Below are 24748 nucleotides of genomic sequence, written 5' to 3' on the forward strand. Positions count from 1 at the left end.
TGAATTTTCTTAAATAAGGGGTAGGCAACTGCTTTCAGACCAAGGACTGTATTACTATCTGGGAAACCTTCTGAGGGGCAGATACCCAGGGCAGAAAGGGTCAGAGGCCAACTGGGCAGAGCAATGCATGCAAATAGTGCCTTTACACAGCAGGCTAGTCACGCTCAAACACGCCTATCTTTCATCTAGGAAAACAAGAAACATCCTTGAATCATAGAATTGTAGAGTTTGGAAGGGACCATGAGGGTCATCTAGTCCAACCCCCTGCAATGCAGGAATCTTTTGCCCAGTGTGGGGCTTGATCCCACAACCCTGAGATCTAGAGTCTTGTACTCTACTGACTGAGCTATCCCAGCAGAGTTCAGGCCAGAGCTCAGCCAGGCAAATAAACCCAAGGCCCAAAGTAAGGACCAGTGAAAGCAGTGGCCCCCCGAGAAGAGTTTTGAGGGCCACATTCAGAGGGCCACATTCAAGCCCCTGGACCAGTCCCTCCCTAGCTGTTGTTGGACCACAGTTCCCATCATCCCTAGCTAGCAGGACCAGTGGTCAGGAATGATGGGAGTTGTAGTCTCACAAGAGCTGGGGAGAATAAAACTGCCCTGGGCTGTCTTAAACCCCCACACCCATTTTTTAACAGAAAGATGCATCCTTTGTGGGAGGGGCAGCGATGATATGGAATAGAATTATTTTGGAATCACCGCTCCAGAGAAGCGGACACGGAGCAATGGATCCAAACTACAAGAAAGAAGATTCCCCTAAACATTAGGAAGAACTTCCTGACAGTAAGAGCTGTTCGACAGTGGAATTTGCTGCCAAGGAGTGTGGTGGAGTCTCCTTCTTTGGAGGTCTTTAAGCAGAGGCTTGACAACCATATGTCAGGAGTGCTCTGATGGTGTTTCCTGCTTGGCAGGGGGTTGGACTTGATGGGCCTTGTGGTCTCTTCCAACTCTATGATTCTAGGATTCTACCTTGGCTGTTCTAAACCATTTTGGAAAAGGTTTGCCTGCTTTGGGCTTTGGGGAACAGGAGATCCCAATGCTTATCCTCTCTCTCTCTCTTTTAATAATAAAAAACCAACCTCTGTGGTTCATTTCAGCTCTTTCACGAAGCTCCCTCATGTGGCAGGAACAGAACAAAATCTTCACCTGGCAAGACTGATACAAGCCCAGTGGAAGGAATTTGGCTTGGATACAGCCGAGCTGGTTCATTACGATGTCCTACTTTCCTACCCAAATCAAAGCGCCCCCAACTATGTTGCCATTACCGATGATCATGGAAACGAGGTAAAGAGGGCAGAATGTTCCCTCTGCTGCATGCGAGCTGAAAGAAAAGAAAGAATCGCATTCAGGAGGGCTAAACTGTGTCAGATCTCGGAATCAAATTTGAAAGCGGGTGGCTTTTGTATTCCAGGCGCTGCCAATCTTTCTTGGGGGAGGGGTTTACACGGGTACATTTGGGTTTTTGAGAGGGTGCCAAGAGTACCGCCTCTTCAGGTTGCTTCTTTCCCCTGCCCTGGCAGACACACAGAAAGAGAGGAACCACACACATGTGTGTGTAAACACAGAGAGTGTCTTTACTGGGTAAAAAATGGATCCGGTAGAATGAAGATGGATTCACATTAGTTTGCATGACTTCATATGATGTCCTCTCCAAAAAAAACCACACAAACAAACACCCCACTATCAAATCAAACCTTTGTGGGGCACTGCAAAGTAAGAAGAGCAGTGCAGGGTCAGGCCCAAGGCCCATCTTGTCCAGCACTCTGTTCTCACAGTGGCCAGTCTTATGGGAAGTCCATAAACAGAACCTGTGAAAAATCACAGATCTAGTGTGTTTGCGTGTTGAGGTCCCCCAAAACCCCTTCCCCAATAACTCACACTTCACTCGTAATTTTTGTTTAAGGTTTTTGGCATAATTTTGGCCACAACTTTATTTGCATACAAATTGAGAGTGGTTGCTTAGGCATTGGTTATGACTATCTGTCACCCCCCGCCATGGGTGACAGCTCTGACTCCCTAGTCAGTCCCGGAGGAACACGGGACAGAGTCAGCTGGAGCTGCGTCACAGGCCCTCAGCTACTCCGCGCATGTCCCTTGAAGCTTACACGGCCCGCACCCTGCCGTCAGGGTTTGGACAAAGGGGATGGTAAGCTTCAGAATTCCTTTAACGGAATACCCGTCAGCAGCAGCATTGGAGGGGCAGGCACAGCCAATCCATACCCCTCCACCAACCAATTTTAACCAATGCCTAACCGCCAACCTTACAAGTTGTGACGATTTGCTAAGCAGTAGGCAAAACCCAAAAGGCACGCACTAATCAGCCGATTGGAAAAATTCCTACTGGGCCCTCGCAACAATGCGAACGACCCCATGACAGGCAAAGCAAGGTCAAGGCGCAAGCCCAAACAAGGGAGGGCGGGCGGGAGATCCGGTGTCCACAGCAAAAGAGAAAGAGAAAGCTGTGGACCCTGCTTATAAAGCCCTATACCCCACCCCTAAATTGGCAACATCAAATTTGCCCCAGCAACAACATCCACCTTTCTACGCCCAGGCCTCTAGCCATCTATGGCCTGGCCACTAAAATGGGGTTTTGTTCGGCCCCAACCGCAACACGTGCTCTCTTTTATGTGAACACGCTTTGCCAGAGCCAGAAAAACATTGGAATGCTTCTGCAAGGTCAAGGCACAACAATGGAACCAGTGCTGTGAAGAACTTGACCAGTGTAATAGTTAGTGTCAGACTAGGACCCGGGAGACCAGGGATCAAATCCCCGCTTAGTCAGGGAGCACCCCGAGTGACCTTAGGTCCGGCACAGCCTCTTACTATAACCTACCCCAATAATAATAATAATAATAATAATAATAATAATTTATTATTTATACCCCGCCCATCTGGCTGGGCTTCCCCAGCCACTCTGGGTGGCTTCCAACAAAATATTAAAATACATTAATGCATCAAACATTAAAAGCTTCCCTAAACAGGGCTGCCTTCAGATGTCTTCTAAAAGTCAGGTAGTTGTTTTTCCTCTTTGACATCTGATGGGAGGGCGTTTCACAGGGCGGGCGCCACTACCAAGAAGGCCCTCTGCCTGGTTCCCTGTAACTTGGCTTCTCGCAGTGAGGGAACCGCCAGAAGGCCTTCGGTGCTGGACCTCAGCATCCAGGCAGAACGATGGGGATGGAGACTCTCCTTCAGATATACTGGACCGGGGCCATTTATACTACCTCAGAGGGTTGTTGGGTGGATTCAATGAGGAGAGGGAGAACCATACCCACCACCTTGAACTAGCGAGTGAAAAAGGTGGTGTATAAACCAACAAACGTTCCTTCCCTCTCCTCTCCCTGAACAGATTTTTTTTTTGGGGGGGGGGGGGGGGTAACAGGAAAGGGAAGGGAAATTCTGTTGGACAGCCAAAATTCCCTGCATTAATGGAAGCATATTGTTGGATGTTGCCTAATAACCGAAGGCACACGTCATCAAGTCTTCAGTATTTTTTTAAACAGTGTGACCAACAAATTATGCCACACATCATGGGCCAAAATGTTTGGTGACCCCTGTTTTAGCTGCTCAGGTACTGGCCTGAGCCCTGAGAAGAACACAGAGTTAGGAGAGGAGTTGGGAAAGGCAGTAGTCTCCCAATTCCCTCCTTTAATTCTGTGTGTTTTTCAAGAGGGGTAGCCACACTCACCACCTCGTCCTGAAGGGGCAGTGAGCAAGGTCGTTGGAGGACTTGGAGAGTTTGTGGACACCAGCGAGGTCCTCAAACCATGGGCACCTAGCTGGTAGCCCAGCTCTTTTCCAGAAGCAACAACAACAATAGAGGCTATTTGGCATTCAAAATATCAAATTCCAATTCTTACTGAGTACAAACTTTTTCTGAATGTATGTGACATGCTACTCCAGCTCTCTAATAGTGTCTCTTCTTCCGAACAGATTTTCAACACGTCACTCTTTGAGCTTCCTCCTCCAGGATATGAAAACGTCTCAGAGGTGCTGCCTCCATATAACGCTTTTTCAGCGCAAGGCACGCCAATGGTAAGGAGTGGGGAAACACAAATCCAGCCCTCAGAAGTCAGTGTGGGAAGGAGAGTGAAAAGTTCGCAAGCTAGGCAAGAAGACAATAATGGTATTGATATTGAGTATCTCCACGTTGTGCCTCTGAGCATGGGCGAAGTGTAAAGGGAGGGTTTGGGGTTGGCGAGTGATATGAGCAGGCACGCCAAGCCCTAGTAAGTCCATAGAGTTCTTTGGACTACAAAACCTCAGGGGCCCTCACCAATGATGGTATTTTTCTTACCTCAATCCTGCAGATCATAAACCACAAGTTTCATAAACATTTAGTCTTGGTGCCTGGGTCTGGACACTCTTATTATGGGGTGCAGAGCTGACAAGAGAGTGAGTTAGGGTATTGTTGCCCCTTGCACATCTCTCTACATCTCCCATACGTCTTCCTGACATGTGTGGACTTACAGTCTTTCCAGCTTGCGCATCACTGGTTTTAGAGTCATTGAGCACCCCAAATGTGCTGTTCTTCTATCTTCTTTCTCCTTTCCTCCATATCGGCAGGACCTTGAAAAAAACACTTATCTCAGCCTCCTTGCTTCAGCTTCCTAAAACAAACCCATCCAGGCATTCTGTGACTTCATTGTGATAAGGTTCAAATTGCTACAGCTAATAGTGTGGCAGAAAGCAGGTGTTAACTTCAACTGTAACCTAACTTCAAGGTTTTAAGGGTTTAACTGCAGGCTGCAATTTGATTTATTTATTTTTGTAGGGTAATTTTTTCTTAAAAGATTTCTGTTACATATATTCCACATTTATACAATAGCCAATAAAACAAAACATCAATCAGTTACGTATTGTTTGTGGAACGAAAGCAACAGCAATAAACACCAAACTTATTCGCTGATAGGATTTCCATTCTAGACATGAGACGAACAAATGAAAGACAGTAATTTCTGCTTCTGTTTTTCCTGGGATATCCCAAAATCTCTAGCCAGTACCCTGTTAGCAACATTGGTATCTCTTCCTCTATAACAGGGGTCAGCAAGCTTTTTCAGCAGGGGGCCAGTCCACTGTCCCTCAGGCCTTGCGGGGGGCCAGACTATATTTTTTTCTGGGGGGGGGGTGAACAGATTCCTATGCCCCACAAATAACAAGAGGTGCATTTTAAATAAAAGCACACATTCTACTCATGTGAAAACACGCTGATTCCCGGACCATCCGCAGCCAGATTTAGAAGGCAATTGGGCCGAATCCGGCCCCCGGGCCTTAGTTTGCCTACCCATGCCCTATAATATTGAACTCAAGTAGTCAGTGTCAACAGCTGTGGAGTCAAAATTGAGAAACAATTCAAACTTGAGTTCAAACTTACTGTGGAAGAAGGAACCCCTCCCCCCACCAAAGCAGTCAAAAAACCCATTGTTTCTTGAGTTTCAAATGGTAAAGAAAAAAGGAAAATTGGTTGTGGGACACAACGGAGTGTCCTGGAAGAAGGCATTGCTGGAATCCTGAACAAGGAATATTTTACCAGGAGCTAAGAGCACAATACAACATTTTGTAGCAGGTCTTACTTATTCATTTTCTGGCCCATCTCCAAGGGCAGCCCCCTGTATAATGTATCACGGTAGTCTGGATGGGAGTTGACCATTGCAAGACTCCCCAAGTTCATGTGTTTTGATATAGGTGTTTTAAAGACTATTACTCTACACAAGTACAGTGGTACCTCGGGTTACATACGCTTCAGGTTACATACGCTTCAGGTTACAGACTCAGCTAACCCAGAAATAGTACCTCGGGTTAAGAACTTTGCTTCAGAATAAGAACAGAAATCGTGCTCCGGCGGCGTGGCAGCAGCAGGAGGCCCCATTAGCTAAAGTGGTGCTTCAGGTTAAGAACAGTTTCAGGTTAAGAACGGACCTCCAGGACGAATTAAGTACTTAACCCAAGATACCACTGTACAGTGGAACCTCGGTTTTCAAACGTAATCCATTCCAGAAGACCGTTTGACTTTCGAAACGTTCAAAAACTGAGGCGCAAAGGGCTGAGAAAATTGAGAAACATGCAGTGGGAGCCATTCGACTTCTGAGGCACGTTCAAAAACGGAAGCATTTCCTTCCGGGTTTTGGGCGTTCGGGTTCCGAAACGTTTGTCAACAGAGATGTTCGAGAACCGATGTTCCACTGTATAAGAGATTCCCAATGTAACCATGGACAGTGACATCAAATGTAATATTTCCCCCCCCACCCCACAAAAAGGCAGATCTGGTGTATGTGAATTACGGCCGCACCGAAGACTTTTTCAAACTAGAGCGTGAGATGGGAATCAACTGTACAGGAAAGATTGTCATTGCCCGATATGGGAAAATATTCCGAGGAAACAAAGTAAGTTGATGATATCTCTGCTGCTGCATTCTCTTTCCTTCTTCCCCCCATTCCCTTCCCTAATAATAAATCTTTTCAGAGGCTGCTTTTCAGGTTTCTGTGTAGAAATACATCAGGTGGGAATGAGGGAGCAAACTCCCCGGGTGAGGGGGGGTTAGGGTGGATGATACCACTTCAGTTTGCAGGTAGAGATCCCATTTTTGAGTTCTCCCTGCTATAAAAACACCTCCCCATAAGTAGAAACCTGCAAAGCATAAAGCAAATTATGCCAGAAGCAATATTCCTAATATTACTGCGGTTTGTTTTTACCTGAAAAGCTTTGTTTCGTTGTTAATGCCAGGGAGTGTTTGAATATGTTATGTTCCCCTATAGTCTGCAGTGGTGTGTTCCATTTCATCATATAGTTGTATGACAGGCTCTCCCATTAAAGGCGGCAGATGGGTAGCCAGTGTTCTGGGTGTTTAAAAGAGTCAGCTCTCCCTCTTAGCTGTAATGGAGATGTCTGTTTTAACTGTTTGTTGTAAGGTTCCTTTATTAAAGAGCAGACGGGTATTTTGTTCATGTGAAGAATGCCTTGTGTCCACTTATCTCCCACCCAGAGGGTCACAATAAGAGGAGGCACTTCTGAAACAAAACTATATATTTTTTATTTATTTACGCTCAATGAGGGTTTCAAGCTTTATGGTTTATTCATGTGAGGCGCAATCCTTAGCTTCAGGCAAATGCTCTTTACAGAGAATTCCAATAGCTTATTCAGCTTATCTAAACATAGGGTGGATCTACACACAGGGAAAAAACGTTATAAATAAGTCAGAAATTAAATTGTTATAACAAAAGAAAAAAACAATATGGAAATTGCTTAATGTTTATTATTTTTTTGCTCTCTGGTTCCACCTGGTGTTGCATGTTTATAACGCATCCGAAACGTTGTTTCTTGGCTAATGTAGCTGAGTCCCTAGTTTCAGGATAGACTATTTCCACCTATTAATATTACCACACCAGCAACACTCTCACTGTCCCTTCTAGGAATTTGACTTGGAATGAAACTGAGTTGTGCTGCCTAGCTAACCCCAGATCCCTGTTAGGGCAGATCCTTCTGTTCCCCAGAGGCGAGGGGGTGTCAGAGGAGGCAAAAACTTGGCCCCCACTGGAGAGGAGCCGCAGGGTGCAGCCAGAGGGCCCCCCCCCAATTTCAGCAGGGTGGGCAGCTCTTCTCTGCCTCCTCATCCCTGCTGCTCCAACGCCACCTCAGAGTAGACCACTTTGAACTTCTCCTCCTGTAGGTCCTGCTTCAGCCAGGGGGCACCAAATTTTGTCCTTGCTCCAGGCACCATATTACCAAAGTCTGCCCCAATGGTAGCTGGGGGTTCAAGCACATCTAAAAAGGCCACAGGTTCTCCAGTCACACTATAATAATAATTAAAAAATAATAATTTTATTTATACCCCACCCTCCCCAGCCAAGACCTGGCTCAGGGAAGCTAACACCAGGTATAAAATAATTGATAAAATACAACTTAAAAACAAGATTAAAATAGACCATTAAAATGCAGCCTCATTTCAGTAAAGGTAAAGGTAAAGGAACCCCTGACCATTAGGTCCAGTCGTGGAAGACTCTGGGGTTGCGGTGCTCATCTCGCTTTATTGGCCGAGGGAGCCGGCGTACAGCTTCCGGGTCATGTGGCCAGCATGACTATGCCGCTTCTGGCGAACCAGAGCAGCGCAATGAAACGCCGTTTACCTTCCCGCCAGAGCATTTATCTACTTGCACTTTGACGTGCTTTCGAACTGCTAGGTTGGCAGGAGCAGGGACCGAGCAACGGGAGCTCACCCTGTTGCGGAGATTCGAACCAACAACCTTCTGATCGGCAAGTCCTAGGCTCTGTGGTTTCCCCACAGCGCCACCCGCGTAGAAACTCAAATCAAAAACCTTTTGGGGGTGAAAACGTCAAATCTCCACCAAGGCCAACTATCCAGACTGGTCTTACATGAGCCAGAAAAAAAGCCAAGGAAGTCCCCAAATAGGAGTTCCATTGCAGAAGGGGAAAGGAAAAAGGATAGAGGGGAAGGGGATCAAGTTGATTCCAAGCCAGTGGCAACAAGACAAGGAACGAATGCCACTGATTTCTCGGGCTATGGCAACGCACCTTTTGAAAACCACTTCTTAATGTTTGGCTGCTCTGTAGGTTAAAAATGCCATGTTAGCTGGAGCTAAAGGGATTATCCTTTACTCAGACTCTGCGGATTACTGTGCCCCTGGAATCGAGCCCTATCCGCATGGGTGGAATCTCCCTGGAGGAGGAGTGCAGCGCGGGAATGTCTTAAACCTCAACGGTGCAGGAGATCCCCTTACCCCGGGGTATCCAGCCAAAGGTTAGTGATGTACCCAGCACAGTCTTACACTTGGGAAGTAAGTTTAACTATTTGCTTCACGGGGTGAGTTTCAAGGTTTCCTGCCTGTTCAGGATTCACCCAGATTTGCTTGCACAAAGCTTAAAGGTAAAGGGACCCCTAAAGGGTGCGGCGCTCATCTCGCTTTATTGGCCGAGGGAGCTGGAGTACAGCTTCCGGGTCATGTGGCCAGCATGACTAAGCCGCTTCTGGCAAACCAGAGCAGCGCACGGAAACGCCGTTGTCCTTCCCGCCGGAGCGGTACCTATTTATCTACTTGCACTTTGACATGCTTTCGAACTGCTAGGTGGGCAGGAGCAGGGACCGAGCAACAGGAGCTCACCCCGTCGCGGAGATTCGAACCACCAACCTTCTGATCAGCAGGTCCTAGGCTCTGTGGTTTTACCCACAGCGCCACCTGCATCCCTTGCACAAAGCTTACACAGTGGTTATCTCGAAACTCTTCTTGGTTCCTCAGAATATACCTTCAGATACGGAGTTGACGATGGAGTAGGGATTCCCAGAATCCCAGTTCATCCCATTGGCTACCACGATGCTGAAATTTTATTACGGTATGTAGATTTCAGTCATCTTTGGTGTTTGCAGAAAGCAGGGTGAGCTCATACAGTTATTCTAGCAATATTAAAATATCGTTGTTTTACCCACCCCCACCCCCCTGTTTTTATTGATATGGAAAAAGAACTGGCATGACACCATATTTTTCTTGGAAATATGAGTTTGGCTCCTAATCTCACACTGCTTAAACTAAGATTTAGGCTCAAATCTCCATTTAGCCATGAAGGTCACTGGATGGGTCAGCCTAGTTTATTTTTAGCCTAACTAAATTTCAATGTATCTGTGAGGACAAAATTGTGAGGTGGGCATGCTTTATATGCTCTCCTGAGCTCCTTGGAGGAAGGGTTGGATTGAAAACATTATAAGTAAAGAAAATAAGTTAAAGTGGATGTTTCCTCTGAAAGGGACAGTGAAACACAATCATTTTGACATAGTAGGACCGCTACCTGCAATACAGCAATTCACAATTCTGCATGCATATCCAGAAGCCCTGACCCTAAAACAGAAAACATATCACATATTAATCTGATGACAAGCCCTAAAGCCACTAAATGTTGGGCCCCCTTCATACTTGCCATTTGGGAATCACTGTGTTAAGGAGATGATGGCTGCTAATTCAACAACCTTGCCAAGATCTGTCTGTCTGCTTTCGCTCCTGCAGGTCCATGGGAGGTCCTCCACCTCCAGATGAGAGTTGGAAGGGAAATCTCAATGTGTCCTATAACATTGGGCCCGGATTTTCCGGCACCTACTCCAGAAGGTCAGTCTGAACACTTCTACCATCCAGCTGCCGTTCCGAACCCTATGAAACAGCCTATGAAATATGAGAGTTGCTGCCATTTCCTGGAAGGTCTTCTGTGTCTTTCATGTAGCATACTGCCTACACAAATGGCATATCCCATTGGGACTGGCAAGGCAGAAGGTATGGAGGCCAACAGTAGGTGGCGCCAAAGCCAAGGACGGGCAGAGTCAACTCATTCTGTTTTTGTCCTTGTTCTCCCTGCAGAGTTCAACAAGGGGAAAACTTTAGACTAAGGAGAAATAGAAGAACATAGGAAGTGGACTTATACTGAGGCAAAGCATTGGGTCCCTCTAGCTCTGCTACTGAGCTATGGCCCTTTCCCTCAATCAGGGCCAGCCGTATCATTAGGCAGAAGGATGTGACCATCTCAGGTGGTGGATGTTGGAGTGCTGGAAGTGGTGGTGAGGTGTTGTGGGACACATAACCTGTTTTGCACCTCCCTCAGCTACCTGGCAGTGGAAGATGCCATCCTGGCACCAGTGTCAAGGTTTCTACTGCCACTTGAGTCAACTTTGAGTGGTGGCAGCAGGTTCCATGTTGCCTTTTGCCTCAGTCGGCAAAATCTCTTGCACTGACCCAGTTCATGAATTTGCCCTTTGCTCCCAGAAAGAGGTTGCATGAGCCAGAGCAGGAGTAACTGAAGACTTGATCCAAGGAACAGCTTATCCAGGGCAGCTTCTCACAGTACCAAAGCCTTGTTTTCTTGTACAGTCATACCTTGGAAGCCGAACGCCTTGGCTCCCGAACGATCGAAACCCAGAAGTGTTTGTTCCGGTTTCCAAACTATTTTCAGAAGCTGAACGTTCGGCGCGGCTTCTGCAGCTTCTGATTGGTTGCAGGACATTCCTGCAGCCAATCGGAAGCCAAGTTTTGGTTTTTGAATGGTTCCGGAAGTCGAACGGACTCCCGGAACACATCCTGTTCGAGAACCAAGGTGCGACTGTACAATCAAGAGATTAGCTTTGCTCTTGGGCACCAGGAGCAGACCCAACAATGCTAATTCATCCCCTCACTGTTGATCTGGCAAGTCCTAGTCTGGTTGACTCCTATGCTCTCACAGAATACTGTGCTTTCATTCTACAGGAAAGTCAGAATGCACGTTCACACAATCAATAAAATCACGCGAATATACAACGTCATCGGGACCATCAAAGGAGCAGTGGAACCTGGTGAGCTATTTCTGGCCTAACGGCTATTGGTTTTAGAGTGTTCCTAGAGTGAAAGGAAATTAAAAGACGCCTACTCCTTGGGAGAAAGGCGAGGGCAAACCTAGACAGCATCTTAAAAAGCAGAGACATCACCTTGCCAACAAAGGTCCATATAGTTAAAGCCATGGTTTTCCCAGTAGTGTTGTATGGAAGTGAGAGCTGGACCATGAAGAAGGCTGATTGCCAAAGAATTGATGCTTTTGAATTATGGTGCTGGAGGAGATTCTTGAGAGTCCCATGGACTGCAAGAAGATCAAACGTATCCATTCTGAAGGAAATCAGCCCTGAGTGCTCACTGGAAGGACAGATCGTGAAGCTGAGGCTCCAATACTTTGGCCACCTCATGAGAAGAGAAGACTTCCTGGGAAAGACCCTGATGTTGTGAAAGATTGAGGGCACAAGGAGAAGGGGACGACAGAGGATGAGATGGTTGGACAGTGTTCTTGAAGCTACCAGCATGAGTTTGACCAAACTGGGGGAGGCAGTGGAAGACAGGAGTGCCTGGTGTGCTCTGGTCCATGGGGTCATGAAGAGTCGGACATGACTAAACAACAACAACAGAGTGAAAGGTCCACCCAGAGGCCCATTTTGCCATCTTGTCCCTCCTTGAGATGGAGGTTTTTTTTAACATTGTAGTGCAAGCTCAGTCCCCATAAAGCTATTTGCAGATATTGGGGTTCCTTCTGTCCTGCTGATTTATACAGCCCCTTGGAAACCCTACTTGGAAGAGTTTGTTGGGACCCTGAAGAGCAGCAGGAGAGATGGTACAAGGGGCTGCTGTTAGAAAGGGGGGAGATCAGTAAATAAATGCCGCTCCTTCCTGGACTGCAGCAGGAGCTTCTGACAGACCCCAGCTCCTCCTGCTTTATTCTGCTGAGTGGGGCTCTAGGATTCTGCCCCTGAGCCTTACCCCTGCCAACGCCACTGTGGGGAGCTGCTAACACAGCTAGCAAAGCCAATCCTTTGTAGATCACTTCGGCTCAACCCTGGTTTTGAGCCTGTTAGTGCTCTGCAGTCATTTCTTTTGCAGAAGCTTCAGAGGTAACCGGAATTTGAGAATCTGAAAGAGCACTTTTTGCAGCATTGCTGAATGGAATGAATTGGGTTTCCTCTTATTCTTCCTCTGAAAAATTCTATTCTTCTCCCACCCCACTAGCCCCTTTGCGGGGGAAAAGTCTGATCAGAATAAGGAAAGAAAAATCTGCCAAGTATATTTTGAGTTAGATCCAGTTCTTTGTAACGTTTCTCTCTTATATTTTTGCTTTGTTTTTGCTCCCTCTCCCTAGATAGGTATGTAATTTTGGGAGGCCACAGAGATTCTTGGGTCTTTGGCGGCATCGACCCAACCACTGGGGCAGCCGTCCTTCAAGAAGTGGCTCAGAGTTTTGGCAAGTTGGTGAAGAAAGGTAATGAACTGCGCAAATAGAAAATAAAACATGAAACGTGCTGCCCAGGCTATCTGTTTCTAGACCCAATTCATCGTAATAGTGATTCACTTTACAGCTATATCCTGTTCTTAGAAATAAGTCTTGGCAAGTCTAGCGCAACTTTCATAAAGTTAAATGGGTACAGGATTGCAGACTTATATAAGCCTAAGGCAGCTTTGTTGGACTTTAGCTACCATCAATCCCTCCCAGAATGGCCATGAATTATGAGAGTTGTAGTCCAACAATAGACACTAGAGGCCAAAATTGTGGAAACCTTTTGGAAAAAGTGCATTTCTGAGGTTTGATGGCTCATAATACCATTTTATTTTGATAGTAATACCATAAAATTGCATATCAATGGAAAGATAATTTAATGAGGAATGTAATGCAACAAAGTTTGTTCAGTTATCTGTATTCTATTAAAAGTTATAGCCAAATAACCAGAAAAAGGAAGCACAACTTGCTTAGGTTGATATGCAGTAAGTTTCCTTCATTTGAATGTAGCCAATGAGCAAGAGTGTTTAGAGAGTCAGTCAGGTGTTATGAGCCATCAAACCTTGGAAATACGCTTTTCCCAAAAGATTTCCATAATTTTGGCCACTAGTGTATGGAGGTCACCAGGTTGGGGAAGCTGGTTTAGACCCTCAAGTCCATTCAGAGCCCACAAAGTATTTCTTCCTAAGCCCTAAGATCTGGAGATGATTTGGGTCCCAACACTTAGGTTTCATGTACACTTCCGTGGGGCATGAGAATTTCTTTGGTGGAACAGTTTCCCGAAAGATGCTTATTAGTCTTATCATCCTCATCATGTTTCAAAGGCATTTCTAAAACCCGATTCCATTTTTGTAATGGCATTGCCTTTTCAATTTTGATTGCTCTTGTTGATCAGAGTTGAAATTTTAAATGATTTTTTTTTAAGAGGTTGTAAGGCTGCTTGGTCCTTTGCTTAAGGAATATAATTGCCGGCGGATGGAATGAAAAGCAACGAATAAAACAAAATCCTGATCCCAAACTAAGGCAATCAGAAATAGAGCCTTATTTTATAGAGGTTCCTGAAGCATGGTTTTTAACTGCCCTGGGGCTGTGTTTAAAAAGCAGGCATGGGAAATCTTTGGTCCTCCAGGTGTTGCTAGACTACAACTCCTATCCTCCCTGGCCATTGGCCATGCTAGCTGAGGCTGATGGGAGTTGTAGTCCAATCCAGCTGGAAGCCCACAAATTCCTCAGCCTTGTTATAAGTTGAACCATCCAGAGAGATGATGACCTTTTCAATGCCAACAGGTTGGAAGCCTAGGAGAACAATAATTTTTGCCAGCTGGGATGCGGAAGAATTTGGGCTGTTGGGTTCCACCGAATGGGCAGAGGTAAGTGGTGAATTCCAGAATATTTTGCTGAGACTCGCAGGAACTCTCTATTTTTTTTACTCAGAACAGACCCATGGAAGTTAAGGATCTAACCTAGTCTTGTTCATTGATTGCAATGTGCCCCTCCAGACAGCAAGAATACATTGGTCCGGAGGGGCCCCGAGTTTTCCCACAAACAGCACAAACATCTTTAAAACCATGGGTTATGAGCACATTTGGGGGTCTGCCCCAGTAAATCCCATTAGCAGTGATGTGATGACCCCATGGGGAAGCACTCCCTTCCATTGTCTTCATTTCACTCTGCCCCCAATCCTGCTCTACATGGTGATTATCATTATCATTAATTAAAGGAGTGTCTCCACCCCCATCGTTCAGCCCGGACACTGAGATCCAGCCCCGAGGGCCTTCTGGCAGTTCCCTCATTGCGAGAAGTGAGGTTACAGGGAACCAGACAGAGGGCCTTCTCGGTAGTGGCGCCCGCCCTGTGGGCGGATGTGAAGGAAATAAGCAGCTATCCTATCTTTAAAAGACATCTGAAGGCAGCCCTGTTTAGGGAAGTTTTTAATATTCAATGCTGTATTGTTTTTAACACCACTCGATTGGGAGCTGCCCAGAGTGGCTGGGGAAACTCAGCCAGATGGGCGGGGTATAAATTATTTATTTATTTTTTTATTATTATTATTATTATTATTATTATTATTATTATTATTATATTTCTATATCTCCTTCCTTGGAGAAGGAGACATCATTTTCATCAATCATTTCACATAATTTCATAGCTTATACCATTTTTTTTACTTCTATCAATCACATCTGAGAATTTTCTCATCTTTTTCACTTAATTTACATTTCTTAATTTCACTATTACTTTCAATTATCTTAACTAATAACTCTCTTCATAATCTTCTCTGCAATATTTCTCAAAATCCTCCTTACAATACTTCTTGTAGTCCTACTAGCGTGATCTGTTTATTACAGTTGCTTTTCAAATAGTTTGAATATTTGCTCCAGTCCTCTGGGAATCTCTGGTCCCGCAGGTTTCGAATCCTTCCTGTCATCTTACCTAATTCTGCATTGTCCATTAATTTCATCTGCCATTCTTCTTTCGTTGGTAGTTCTTCCTGTTTCCATTTCTGGGCCAACAATACTCTTGGCTGCTGTTATTGCATATAAAAACAGTTTGTTGTCCTTTCTGTCAATATCCTCACTTACAATACCAAGTAAAAACGCTTCTGGTTTTTTTACTCTAAAGTTCTATTGTTCTATCCCTGCGGCAACTGGAGAAATGTGCATAGCTATTTCAGTTCATACATGTGATTGCACTAGGATGTCCGTTTCATAAACATCTGCTGCTGTGGCAAAAAACAACCCAGTTAACTTTGTCATCAGCCTGTGGTACTTGTATCTTTTTGTAACTGCAGGAGAATGCCAAAATTCTTCAAGCACGGGCTGTGGCTTACATCAACTCAGACTCTTCTATAGAAGGTGAGCATCGTTTGACCATCTTCAGTTCTGTGCCACTTTTACATTCAGAGAGATAAAGGTAAAGGTAAAGGGACCGCTGACCGTTAGGTCCAGTTGTGACCGACTCTGGGGTTGCGGCGCTCATCTCGCTTTATTGGCCGAGGGAGCCGGCATACAGCTTCCAGGTCATGTGGCCAGCATGACTAAGCAACTTCTGGCGAACCAGAGCAGTGCATGGAAACATCGTTTACCTTCCTGCCGGAGCGGTACCTATTTATCTACTTGCACTTTGATGTGCTTTCAAACTGCTTGGTGGGCAGGAGCAGGGACCGAGCAACGGGAGCTCACCCCGTTGCAGGGATTCGAACCTCTGACCTTCTGATCAGCAAGTCCTAGGCTCTGTAGTTTAACCCACAGCGCCACCCGCGTCCCCATTCAGAGAGATACCAGTGCTTAAATAGCCAATACTGAGAGACGGCACTCGAATAGCCAATGTCGAGAGAGGTAGATTTAGGTTTGATGAGGCCCTAAGCTACTGAAGGTAATGGGGCCCTTTATATGTCCAGCTGTCCTTTGTCAACAACAAATTGTCACTGTTTTTCATGTTGAATATATGCTATATGGTAATTTATGGAACTAATAAGTATCTAAAGCCATTGTATTTGTTTTTTATCTTATATTTTGGAAATGTACATCCAGGTGTTTTTTTTCCTTTAAATTTTTTGGGGGGCCCCAAGAGAGTGGGGCCCTAAGCTATAGCTTGTTTAGCTTATACAGTGGTACCTCTGGTTGCGAATGGGATCCGTTCCGGAGGCCTGTTCACAATATGAAAAGTTCGCAACCTGAAGCACCGTATCTGCGCAGGTGCACAGTGCAATTTGGTGCTTGTGCGCATGCGCAAGTGGCGAAACCCAGAAGTAACCCTTTCTGGTACTTCCGGGTCGCCACGGGATGCAACCTGAAAAAACGTAACATGAAGCAAACGTAACATGAGGTATAACTGTACGTAAATCTGGCACTGTCTGGTATGACGTAGCCAATTATAATTTTTTAAAATCAAATTTTATTTTTTTAAGAGTGTCCCATCAGTATTAATACAAATGTCTATATATACTTTTGGTTTTCAGGCAACTACACATTAAGAGTAGACTGCACTCCTCTTCTCAATCAATTGGTGTATGATCTGACAAAAGAGGTACAAATCATCTCATTTTTCTGGCTCCGCCCCAACCCTCCCTTTTCCTTCTCCTAGTTTCATCTGTCCTTGTGTGGCTGGAAGAAGCACTTGAGGTGAACGATGACAGGGATCCTCGGTGCAGGGAATGCTTCTTAAGGAATCACAGTTTTTTAAAATAAAAAAAAATCAAGTTTCTAGACCTCATGGTTCTGAGGACAGGTGCAAACGCAGGTCTAGCGTTTGTGCACCGTTTCGTGCTGAATCAACATTCCAAAGGAGGCAGGGTTCCCACAGTTCCCTGGGAAGTGGAATTGGCTGTTAAACCACTCAGAATTTCGGCTTTACAGGGAGAATAGGGGTTTTCTAAGAACTCTTGGCATCCTTAACAAAACTACAGTTCCCAGAGTTCCTTGGGGGAACTGGCTGTTTAAAGTGAAAGGATACTGCTTTAAACGTATAGGAGAGGTGGCACCTCTCTTATAGTGCTGAAATCGTCATATTCAGACCCATTGTTTTCCTTCCCTAGATAGTAAGCCCCGATGATGGATATGGAAGCAAAACCCTCTATGAAAGCTGGCTTGAGAAAGACCCATCCCCAGAAAGTAAGACTCTGCCCAGGTAAGAGAATCCCTTGCTTAATCCACACATGCAAGTCCATAACTTTTCATTTTTAATTAGAAGTTTATTAGCATAAACTAGGATTGCCAATTTGGGGGGGGGGGCATGTTGTTGAGCTTTCTTTTGCATAGGCTGACAAAAAAAGAAGCTTTGAGCTATTTTTAAGGAAATTCACCAAAATCTACACTTCCATGCATCTGGATTTTCCTGGATGATTGCTGCCCTGACACTGTTTGTGAGGGCCGAATCCAGGTTATGTCCAGGAAATTCCGGATGTATGGCAGCCCTAGCACGAATATCCGTTACTTAAATAATTGCACGTATGAGTGTGCCATCAAAATTCCCACACAAGGGGCAGCTAGAGCTTTCTTATCCTTGCTTTCATTCATTTAGTGTCACCAGCCCTGTGCTGCAGAACACTCTTCCAACAGGGATTTGGCAGGCACCCTCGCTTTTTATTTTCAGAAGTTCCTTGAACAACTATTCATGCCAGCAGACATTTTTGCGCTTTAATTTTCATCTTAATTAGCCAGTCACCTTAATAATTATTTGTGGAATGCCCTCCCCAGGGAGGCTTGCCTGGCAAAAAAACATTTCTCTTCAACCCGCCTATGGCTTTTAAAATGTGTCTGTGGGAAGTGGGTCATTGGTTTGCTTAGGTTTTATTATGTATCTTACGTTGTATGTTTCACTTGTCAGCTGCCCCAAGATCTTTGGATGAAGGGTGGTATACAAATTTTAATAAATAAAATAATAATAATAAATGTGTATTTTTATTCACATTTTTAAATGTGGTTTTATCTATTTATCATTAACAACGTTTATATCGCTCTTTATCGCAAAACAAAAGAAACCCCTCTGAGTGAGTGCTTTAAAGAAATATAAAATAAACATTAAAATCATTGATTTAAAACAGTCAAAGCCAGGTTTTTTTTATTATTTTAACCCAAAGAGGATTAAAAATCAACACTAGCTTAAAAGAAGACGAAATAAAGCACACATAACTTCTGCATGTCTCGATAGGCGTTCCTAAACAAAAAGCTTTACCGGCAAGTGTATTGGGAAAGCACTTGCCTGATGTCATGAAGCAGGGCATTCTAAAGTGTGGTTACGGTACGTTTTATGTTTCAAGATTTTATGGCATGGCAGAATAAGGTAAAGGTAAAGGTACCCCTGCCCGTACGGGCTAGTCTTGCCAGACTCTAGGGTTGTGCGCTCATCTCACTCTATAGGCCGGGAGCCAGCGCTGTCCGCAGACACTTCTGGGTCACGTGGCCAGCGTGACAAGCTGCATCTGGCGAGCCAGCGCAGCACACGGAAACGCCATTTACCTTCCTGCTAGTAAGCGGTCCCTATTTATCTACTTGCACCCGGAGGTGCTTTCGAACTGCTAGTTTGGCAGGCGCTGGGACCGAGCAACGGGAGCGCACCCCGCTGCGGGGATCAGCAAGTCCTAGGCACTGAGGTTTTACCCACAGCGCCACCCTCGTCCCTAGCGTGGCAGAATAGAAATACTTAAATTAATAAGTAACTAAATTGTAGTCCAAAACATCTGGGAGGCACTATGGTGGAGAAGTCTGATACAGATCCTTATGGCCCTATCTAACAACCCTCCCCCTTCCACGTATACTCCCAATTTCCGGGTTTAGCTTCAGAGTTTCCTTTCCTTTTGGATGTCACCCATGGTGATCTGGCAAATTGTGGGCATGTAGGTAAGCATCCCATTTGGGTCCCTACTTTGAGTCATCTTCATTATTTTCAGAGTGCTCCAAAGCTTCTTTTACCCCCCCCTTTTTTTTCTGCTGTGCCATTGCAAGAAATCTAACCCAGGCACAGGCAAACCCATCATCCCTGACCACTGGTCCTGTAAGCTAGGGATGATGGGAGTTGTAGTCCCAAAACAGCTGGAGGGCTGAGTTTGCCTACGCCTGATATAACTAGTACTTTTTTTTCTAAAAAAACATGTTTAGGGGTACTCTCATTTTCCTTCTCATATTGAAATACTGCCCCTCAAGGCCAAACTTAGACTCACAAAATGTTTAGGGGTATGCGTACCCCTGCGTACCCCCAGAAACAAAGCACTGGATCTAACTATAGCAACATCTTCCCCTCTTTCTGGGCAGGATCAGCAAGCTCGGATCAGGCAGCGATTTCGAAGCTTTCTTCCAGCGATTGGGGATCGTGTCTGGCAGAGCCCGGTACACTAAGAATAGGGTAAGCCGAACAGCTGTCCGAAAGATGACATCCCTCTGTTTATTTCTGGACAGCTGTGAAAAACACCAGAGCAAGTGGGTCTCCTTTTTTATTTTTTGGAAAGCTCCCAATGGGGGGAAAATGGACAGGGAAGTACTAATCCAGTCTTCTGCAAAGAATTGTAAAAGAATAAAGCAGCAGTCCACTGCACACTTACCTGGGATAAATCATAAACCCCACTGAGTGTCAGAGCTTTTGAAAAAGGTCTCAGTTTCCATCTCCCTGCTTGAAATACTGGGGTGCTGCTGACAGTCAGTGTAGACATTATGGAGGTAGATGGACCAATGGTCTGACTCTGCATAAGACAGCTCCCTATATCCCTGTGTCCAATTTGCCCCTCAGTGCTTGATCTTGCCTTTACCAAACTGACAGTGAGCCAAGTTGGACTGGGCCTGTGATGTGGGGAAACTTTAATACAGTGGTACCTTGGTTCTCAAAATTAATCCGTTCCGGGAATCCGTTCCAATCCTGAAACTGTTCAAAAACCAAGGCGCGGCTTCCGATTGGCTGCAGGAGCTTCCTGCACTCAGGCAGAAGCCGCGTCAGAAGTTCAGCTCCGAAAAACGTTCGCAAACCAGAACACTTACTTCCGGGTTTACGGTGTTCGGGAGCCGATTTGTTCGGCAACTAAGCCATTCGAGAACCAAGGTACAACTGTAATTGAGTTTCCACCTTTATTAGAATCATAGGGAAGTTTTTAATATGTAACGCTGTACTGTTTTTAACACCGATTGGGAGCCGCCCAGAGTGGCTGGGGAAACTCAGCCAGATGGGCGGGGTATAAATAATAAATTATTATTATTATTATTATCATAGAACTGTAGTTTGAAGGAACCCCGATGGTCACCCCCTTCAATGCAGGAATCTCAACTAAAGCATCCAGCTCAGGCACATTTGACCCATATCTTTCCTCTCCTTTTCCAGAAAGTAGACAAATTCAGTAACTACCCTCTCTACCACACCACGTACGAGACCTTTGAATTAGTTGAGCGGTTTTACGACCCCGAATTCAGGAAGCAGCTTGCCGTTGCTCACCTCCGGGCGGGCTTGGTCTACGAACTGGCCGATTCCCAGGTCCTTCCTCTCCGTTGCCAAGATTACGCAGAAGCGTTGAGAAACTATGCTGATGGAATCTACGATGTAGCCAAGAGGCACAAAGCGCAGCTGAGAACCTACCAAGTATTGTTTGGTGAGCCTGACACAAAAGGGGTACAAAGTCCGTTCAGATGTGCTTCCTGTTGCTACGGGCCTCTGTTAGCGACAGATGTTGGTCACACCCACACGTTTAAAGCACATAGGTTCCCCCCAGAGCATCCTGGAAAGTGAAATTTGTTATTTGGAAGACCGTATTCCCTCCTGTGAACCTGCCTGGGTTCTGAGATCTTCAGAAGATCTCTCGGTCCCACCACCCTCACTGGGACGCTTGGTGCAGGAGAGGGCCTTCTCGGTGGTTGCTCCCAAAAAACTCTGAAACTCCTTCCCTGGAGGAGCCAGACTGGCTCCCTCCTTGTGGTCCTCCCACCAGCAGGCAAAGACCTTCTTGTTCCAACAAACTTTGGGAAACTGACTGCTTTTAATGAAAGGGCTGGTGCTGTGCTATTTTTATGGTAGTTATTTGTACGTTTATATATGTGTATCTATAATAATCACTTTAATTCTATTAATGTTTCATATTTTTTTAATGGCATTTCCCCCAATGTTTTTAGTTGTTCCTATTTGTAAGCCATCATGCCTCCCTGTCAGGGGAAGGGGCAAGGCTATAAAGAAATATAATAATAATCATAATAATCATAATCATAATACTTCTGGGAATTGTAGCTCTGTGAGAAGGAAGCTACAGTCCTCAGGATTATTATTATTATTTTGGGGGGAAGCCATGTGCTTTAAATGAATACTGTGGAATCATGAATCTGGCAGGGAAGCCAGAGTTAAAGTATCTCCAAGAAATGGTTGCCCAACATCTGCTTGAAGACCTCCAAGTCTGGGAGAGTCCACTACCCCATTTGGAAGTTGGTTCGGCCTTAGAACTGCTCTTAAAAAAGGTAAAGGGACCCCTGACCATGAGGTCCAGTCGTGACCGACTCTGGGGTTGTGGCGCTCATCTCGCTTTATTGGCCGAGGGAGCCGGCGTACAGCTTCCGGGTCATGTGGCCAGCATGACTAAGCCGGTTCTGGCGAACCAGAGCAGCGCATAGAAACACCGTTTACCTTCCTGCCGGAGTGGTACCTATTTATCTACTTGCACTTTGACGTGCTTTCAAACTGCTAGGTTGGCAGGAGCAGGAACTGAGCAACGGGAGCTCACCCCGTTGCGGGGATTTGAACCGCCAACCTTCTGATCGGCAAGTCCTAGGCTCTGTGGTTTAACCCACAGCGCCACCCGCGTCCCTTAGAACTGCTCTTACTTTCCAAGATTTCCCCCTAAGGCTCAGCCAACAAACTACCTACCCTCCCGTGATTTAATACAAGAACGTAAGACAAGCCTGCTGGATCAGGCCAACAACCCATCTAGTCCAGAATCCTGTTCTCACAGTGGCTGAACAGATTCAGAAACCTGAAAGTTGGGCATGAGCGCAAGAGAGTCCACCTGTGATTTCCCTGCAACTAGCATTTAGAAGCATAATGCTTCTTTCAGTGGAGATGGAACATAGAACATAGTACCCACTGATAGCCCAATTTTCTATGGTAAAAAGGTAAAGGACCCCTGGACTGTTAAGTCCAGTCAAAGGCAACTATGGGGTTGCGGCACTCATCTTGCTTTCAGGCCGAGGAAGCCGGCGTTTGTCCACAGACAGCTTTCCAGGTCATGTGGCCAGCAGGACTAAACCACCTCCGGTGCAATGGGACACCGTGATGGAAGCCAGAGCACACGGAAATGCCGTTTACCTTCCCGCTGCAGTGGTACCTATTTATCTACTTGCTTTTGAACTGCTAGGTTGGCAAGAGCTGGGACAGAGCAATGGGAGCTCACTCCATTGTGGGGTTTCGAACCGCTGACCAGCAAGCCCAAGAGGCTCTGTGGTTTAAACCACAGCGCCGTCCTCTATGACCCATTTGAAACCATCACTCATCAGCATAGTCAATACTGAACTAGATCTGATTGGCCACCTTCCTGTTTGTTTGGAACTGGAGGTGACCAGGATTTAAGCCTGGGACCCCCTGACACTGAACTGTGAGCTTTACTCTTTTCTAAATTAGGAAATTGACTTGTCAACTCTGTATTTGCAGATCCTCTCTTTTCTGCTGTGGCTAATTTCACGGAGGCAGCTGCTGATTTTCACCATAGATTATCACAGCTTGATCAGAACGAGTGAGTATGGGTTTGCAAAACTGGTTTTTCTTTTTTAAAAAAATAAACAGACAGAATGCGCTGCTGTTCAGCATTTTTCAAATACTCTATTTTTAAGAAATTTATGTAACGGAGATGGAGATCAATGTTGAGTCACAAGACAAACGCAAGGCACATTTAAAAGCAATAAGCAACTAGAAAATAAAAATAAATGGTTTGGGGTTAATAAAGAGCCTGGCAAACTTAAGTCCATATCCCTGATTTGCAAACCACAGTTTGCTTGGAACCAGCATTGCATTTTCATCGGACCCAAGATTCCTACACTGTTGCTGAAATGAGAATGCCTTTATGCAACTTAAGTAAAGCTGCAGGTGCAGCTACCATCACTTGTATTCTTCTTCTTCTCCTCTTCTTTGGTGATCACTCATAGCTGAGTAAGATTGCCTTCCATAAACACGGTTTTAACAATGAGTCTGTAAGTGACTGTGGAGGCCAATTCTGGAACCACAAGTCCTTCCACAGTGGGGACATTGCTTTCCGGGCGGGAGTTGATCATGTTGTGGATTTGCCAAGCGTGCCTTCCTCTTAGCACGTTTCTCCCTTATGTCCTGAGTTCGAGTGTCTTCAAAGCCCATGACACCTTTGGTAAAGGCTGTTCTCCAATTGGAGCGCTCGCAGGCCAGTGTTTCCCAGTCGTCAGTGTTTACACTACATTTTTTTTTTTTTAGATTTGCCTTGAGACAGTCTTTAAACCTCTTTTGTTGACCACCAGCATTACGCTTTCCATTTTTAAGTTCGGAATAGAGTAGTTGCTTTAGAAGACGATAATCAGGCATCCGAACAAAATGACCAGTCCAACGAAGCTGATGTTGAAGAATCATTGCTTCAACAGTAGTGAGGCTCGATAAATTTATATATGGAAACAAAGGCACAGAGACCGCTTCTGTATGTCACAGGCTCTGTTGACAGCAGATGGAAGGCAGGTGAGCAGCTGAGTGGGTGAATGAAAAAGCAAGGAAAGGCAAAACAGCCTGGATCTTCTAAGCAACATGATTGCTAAAAATACATTAACTTCAAAGCTGGTTGGAATGTAGTATCACACACTTTAGGAGAGAGCCTATGGAAAGCAGAACATTAGGCTAAAGCGCCTTCCATGTGCCCAGAACCATCTGATGTCATACAAACTTACAGATCTAAGAAAGGACTGGACAAACTCATCGAGGATAAGGCTAGCATTGGAGGTAGCATATAGCCTGGAGACAGTAATGGGCATAATATTTGTCTTCTACCTCCAGGCTGTGTACTTCTGAAGACCCATTGCTGGGTTATTGTCCTCTTGCTGTGCTCGTGGGCTTTCACAGAGGAATGCTTGACCATTGGAAGAAATGGTCATTGGTGTGATCCAACAGGGCTTTCCTATGTTCTTATGATGTCTCTCACTTTACAGCCCCATTGCTGTGCGGATGGCGAATGATCAGCTGATGCTTCTGGAGAGAGCGTTCATCGATCCCCTTGGGTTGCCAGGCAGGCGGTTTTACAGGTAAGCCATCGTAACACAGAGAGGGGTTGTTTGCAGGGCACAGGGCAGACGACCTGTTTCCCCGCTCTCTCAGACAAATGGATTAGAGCTGTGGTTCCCCACCTCTGACACCCAACAGACCACTCAAAATTTGCTAATGGCCTTGGAGGGAAGGGGTGGGGACTTAATAGTTTTTTCTGCCTTTTGTAGCAATTGTAATGTTCTGGGAAAGACACTTCATGATTTTTAAATTTTATTTTTTTGTTCCTTCTTTTATTT

The 24748-nt window shown here is 45.4% G+C and overlaps 1 protein-coding gene across 1 annotated transcript in view; it reads left to right on the top strand.

Moving 5' to 3' along the window:
- Positions 1-24748, top strand: part of NAALAD2 (N-acetylated alpha-linked acidic dipeptidase 2) — a 34224-nt gene that overhangs the window by 7150 nt on the left and 2326 nt on the right. The window contains exons 3-18 of the mRNA XM_028726035.2: positions 1097-1283; positions 3933-4034; positions 6257-6382; positions 8568-8754; positions 9251-9344; positions 10010-10108; positions 11234-11319; positions 12645-12764; positions 14067-14149; positions 15571-15634; positions 16741-16808; positions 17317-17408; positions 19532-19622; positions 20586-20850; positions 22890-22971; positions 24398-24490. Of these exons, the coding sequence (XP_028581868.2) occupies positions 1097-1283; positions 3933-4034; positions 6257-6382; positions 8568-8754; positions 9251-9344; positions 10010-10108; positions 11234-11319; positions 12645-12764; positions 14067-14149; positions 15571-15634; positions 16741-16808; positions 17317-17408; positions 19532-19622; positions 20586-20850; positions 22890-22971; positions 24398-24490 (1839 nt within the window). The remainder of the gene's footprint in view (positions 1-1096; positions 1284-3932; positions 4035-6256; positions 6383-8567; positions 8755-9250; positions 9345-10009; positions 10109-11233; positions 11320-12644; positions 12765-14066; positions 14150-15570; positions 15635-16740; positions 16809-17316; positions 17409-19531; positions 19623-20585; positions 20851-22889; positions 22972-24397; positions 24491-24748) is intronic.

The sequence above is a fragment of the Podarcis muralis genome, chromosome 4, assembly GCF_964188315.1.
Source record: "Podarcis muralis chromosome 4, rPodMur119.hap1.1, whole genome shotgun sequence".
Classification (NCBI taxonomy): domain Eukaryota; kingdom Metazoa; phylum Chordata; class Lepidosauria; order Squamata; family Lacertidae; genus Podarcis; species Podarcis muralis.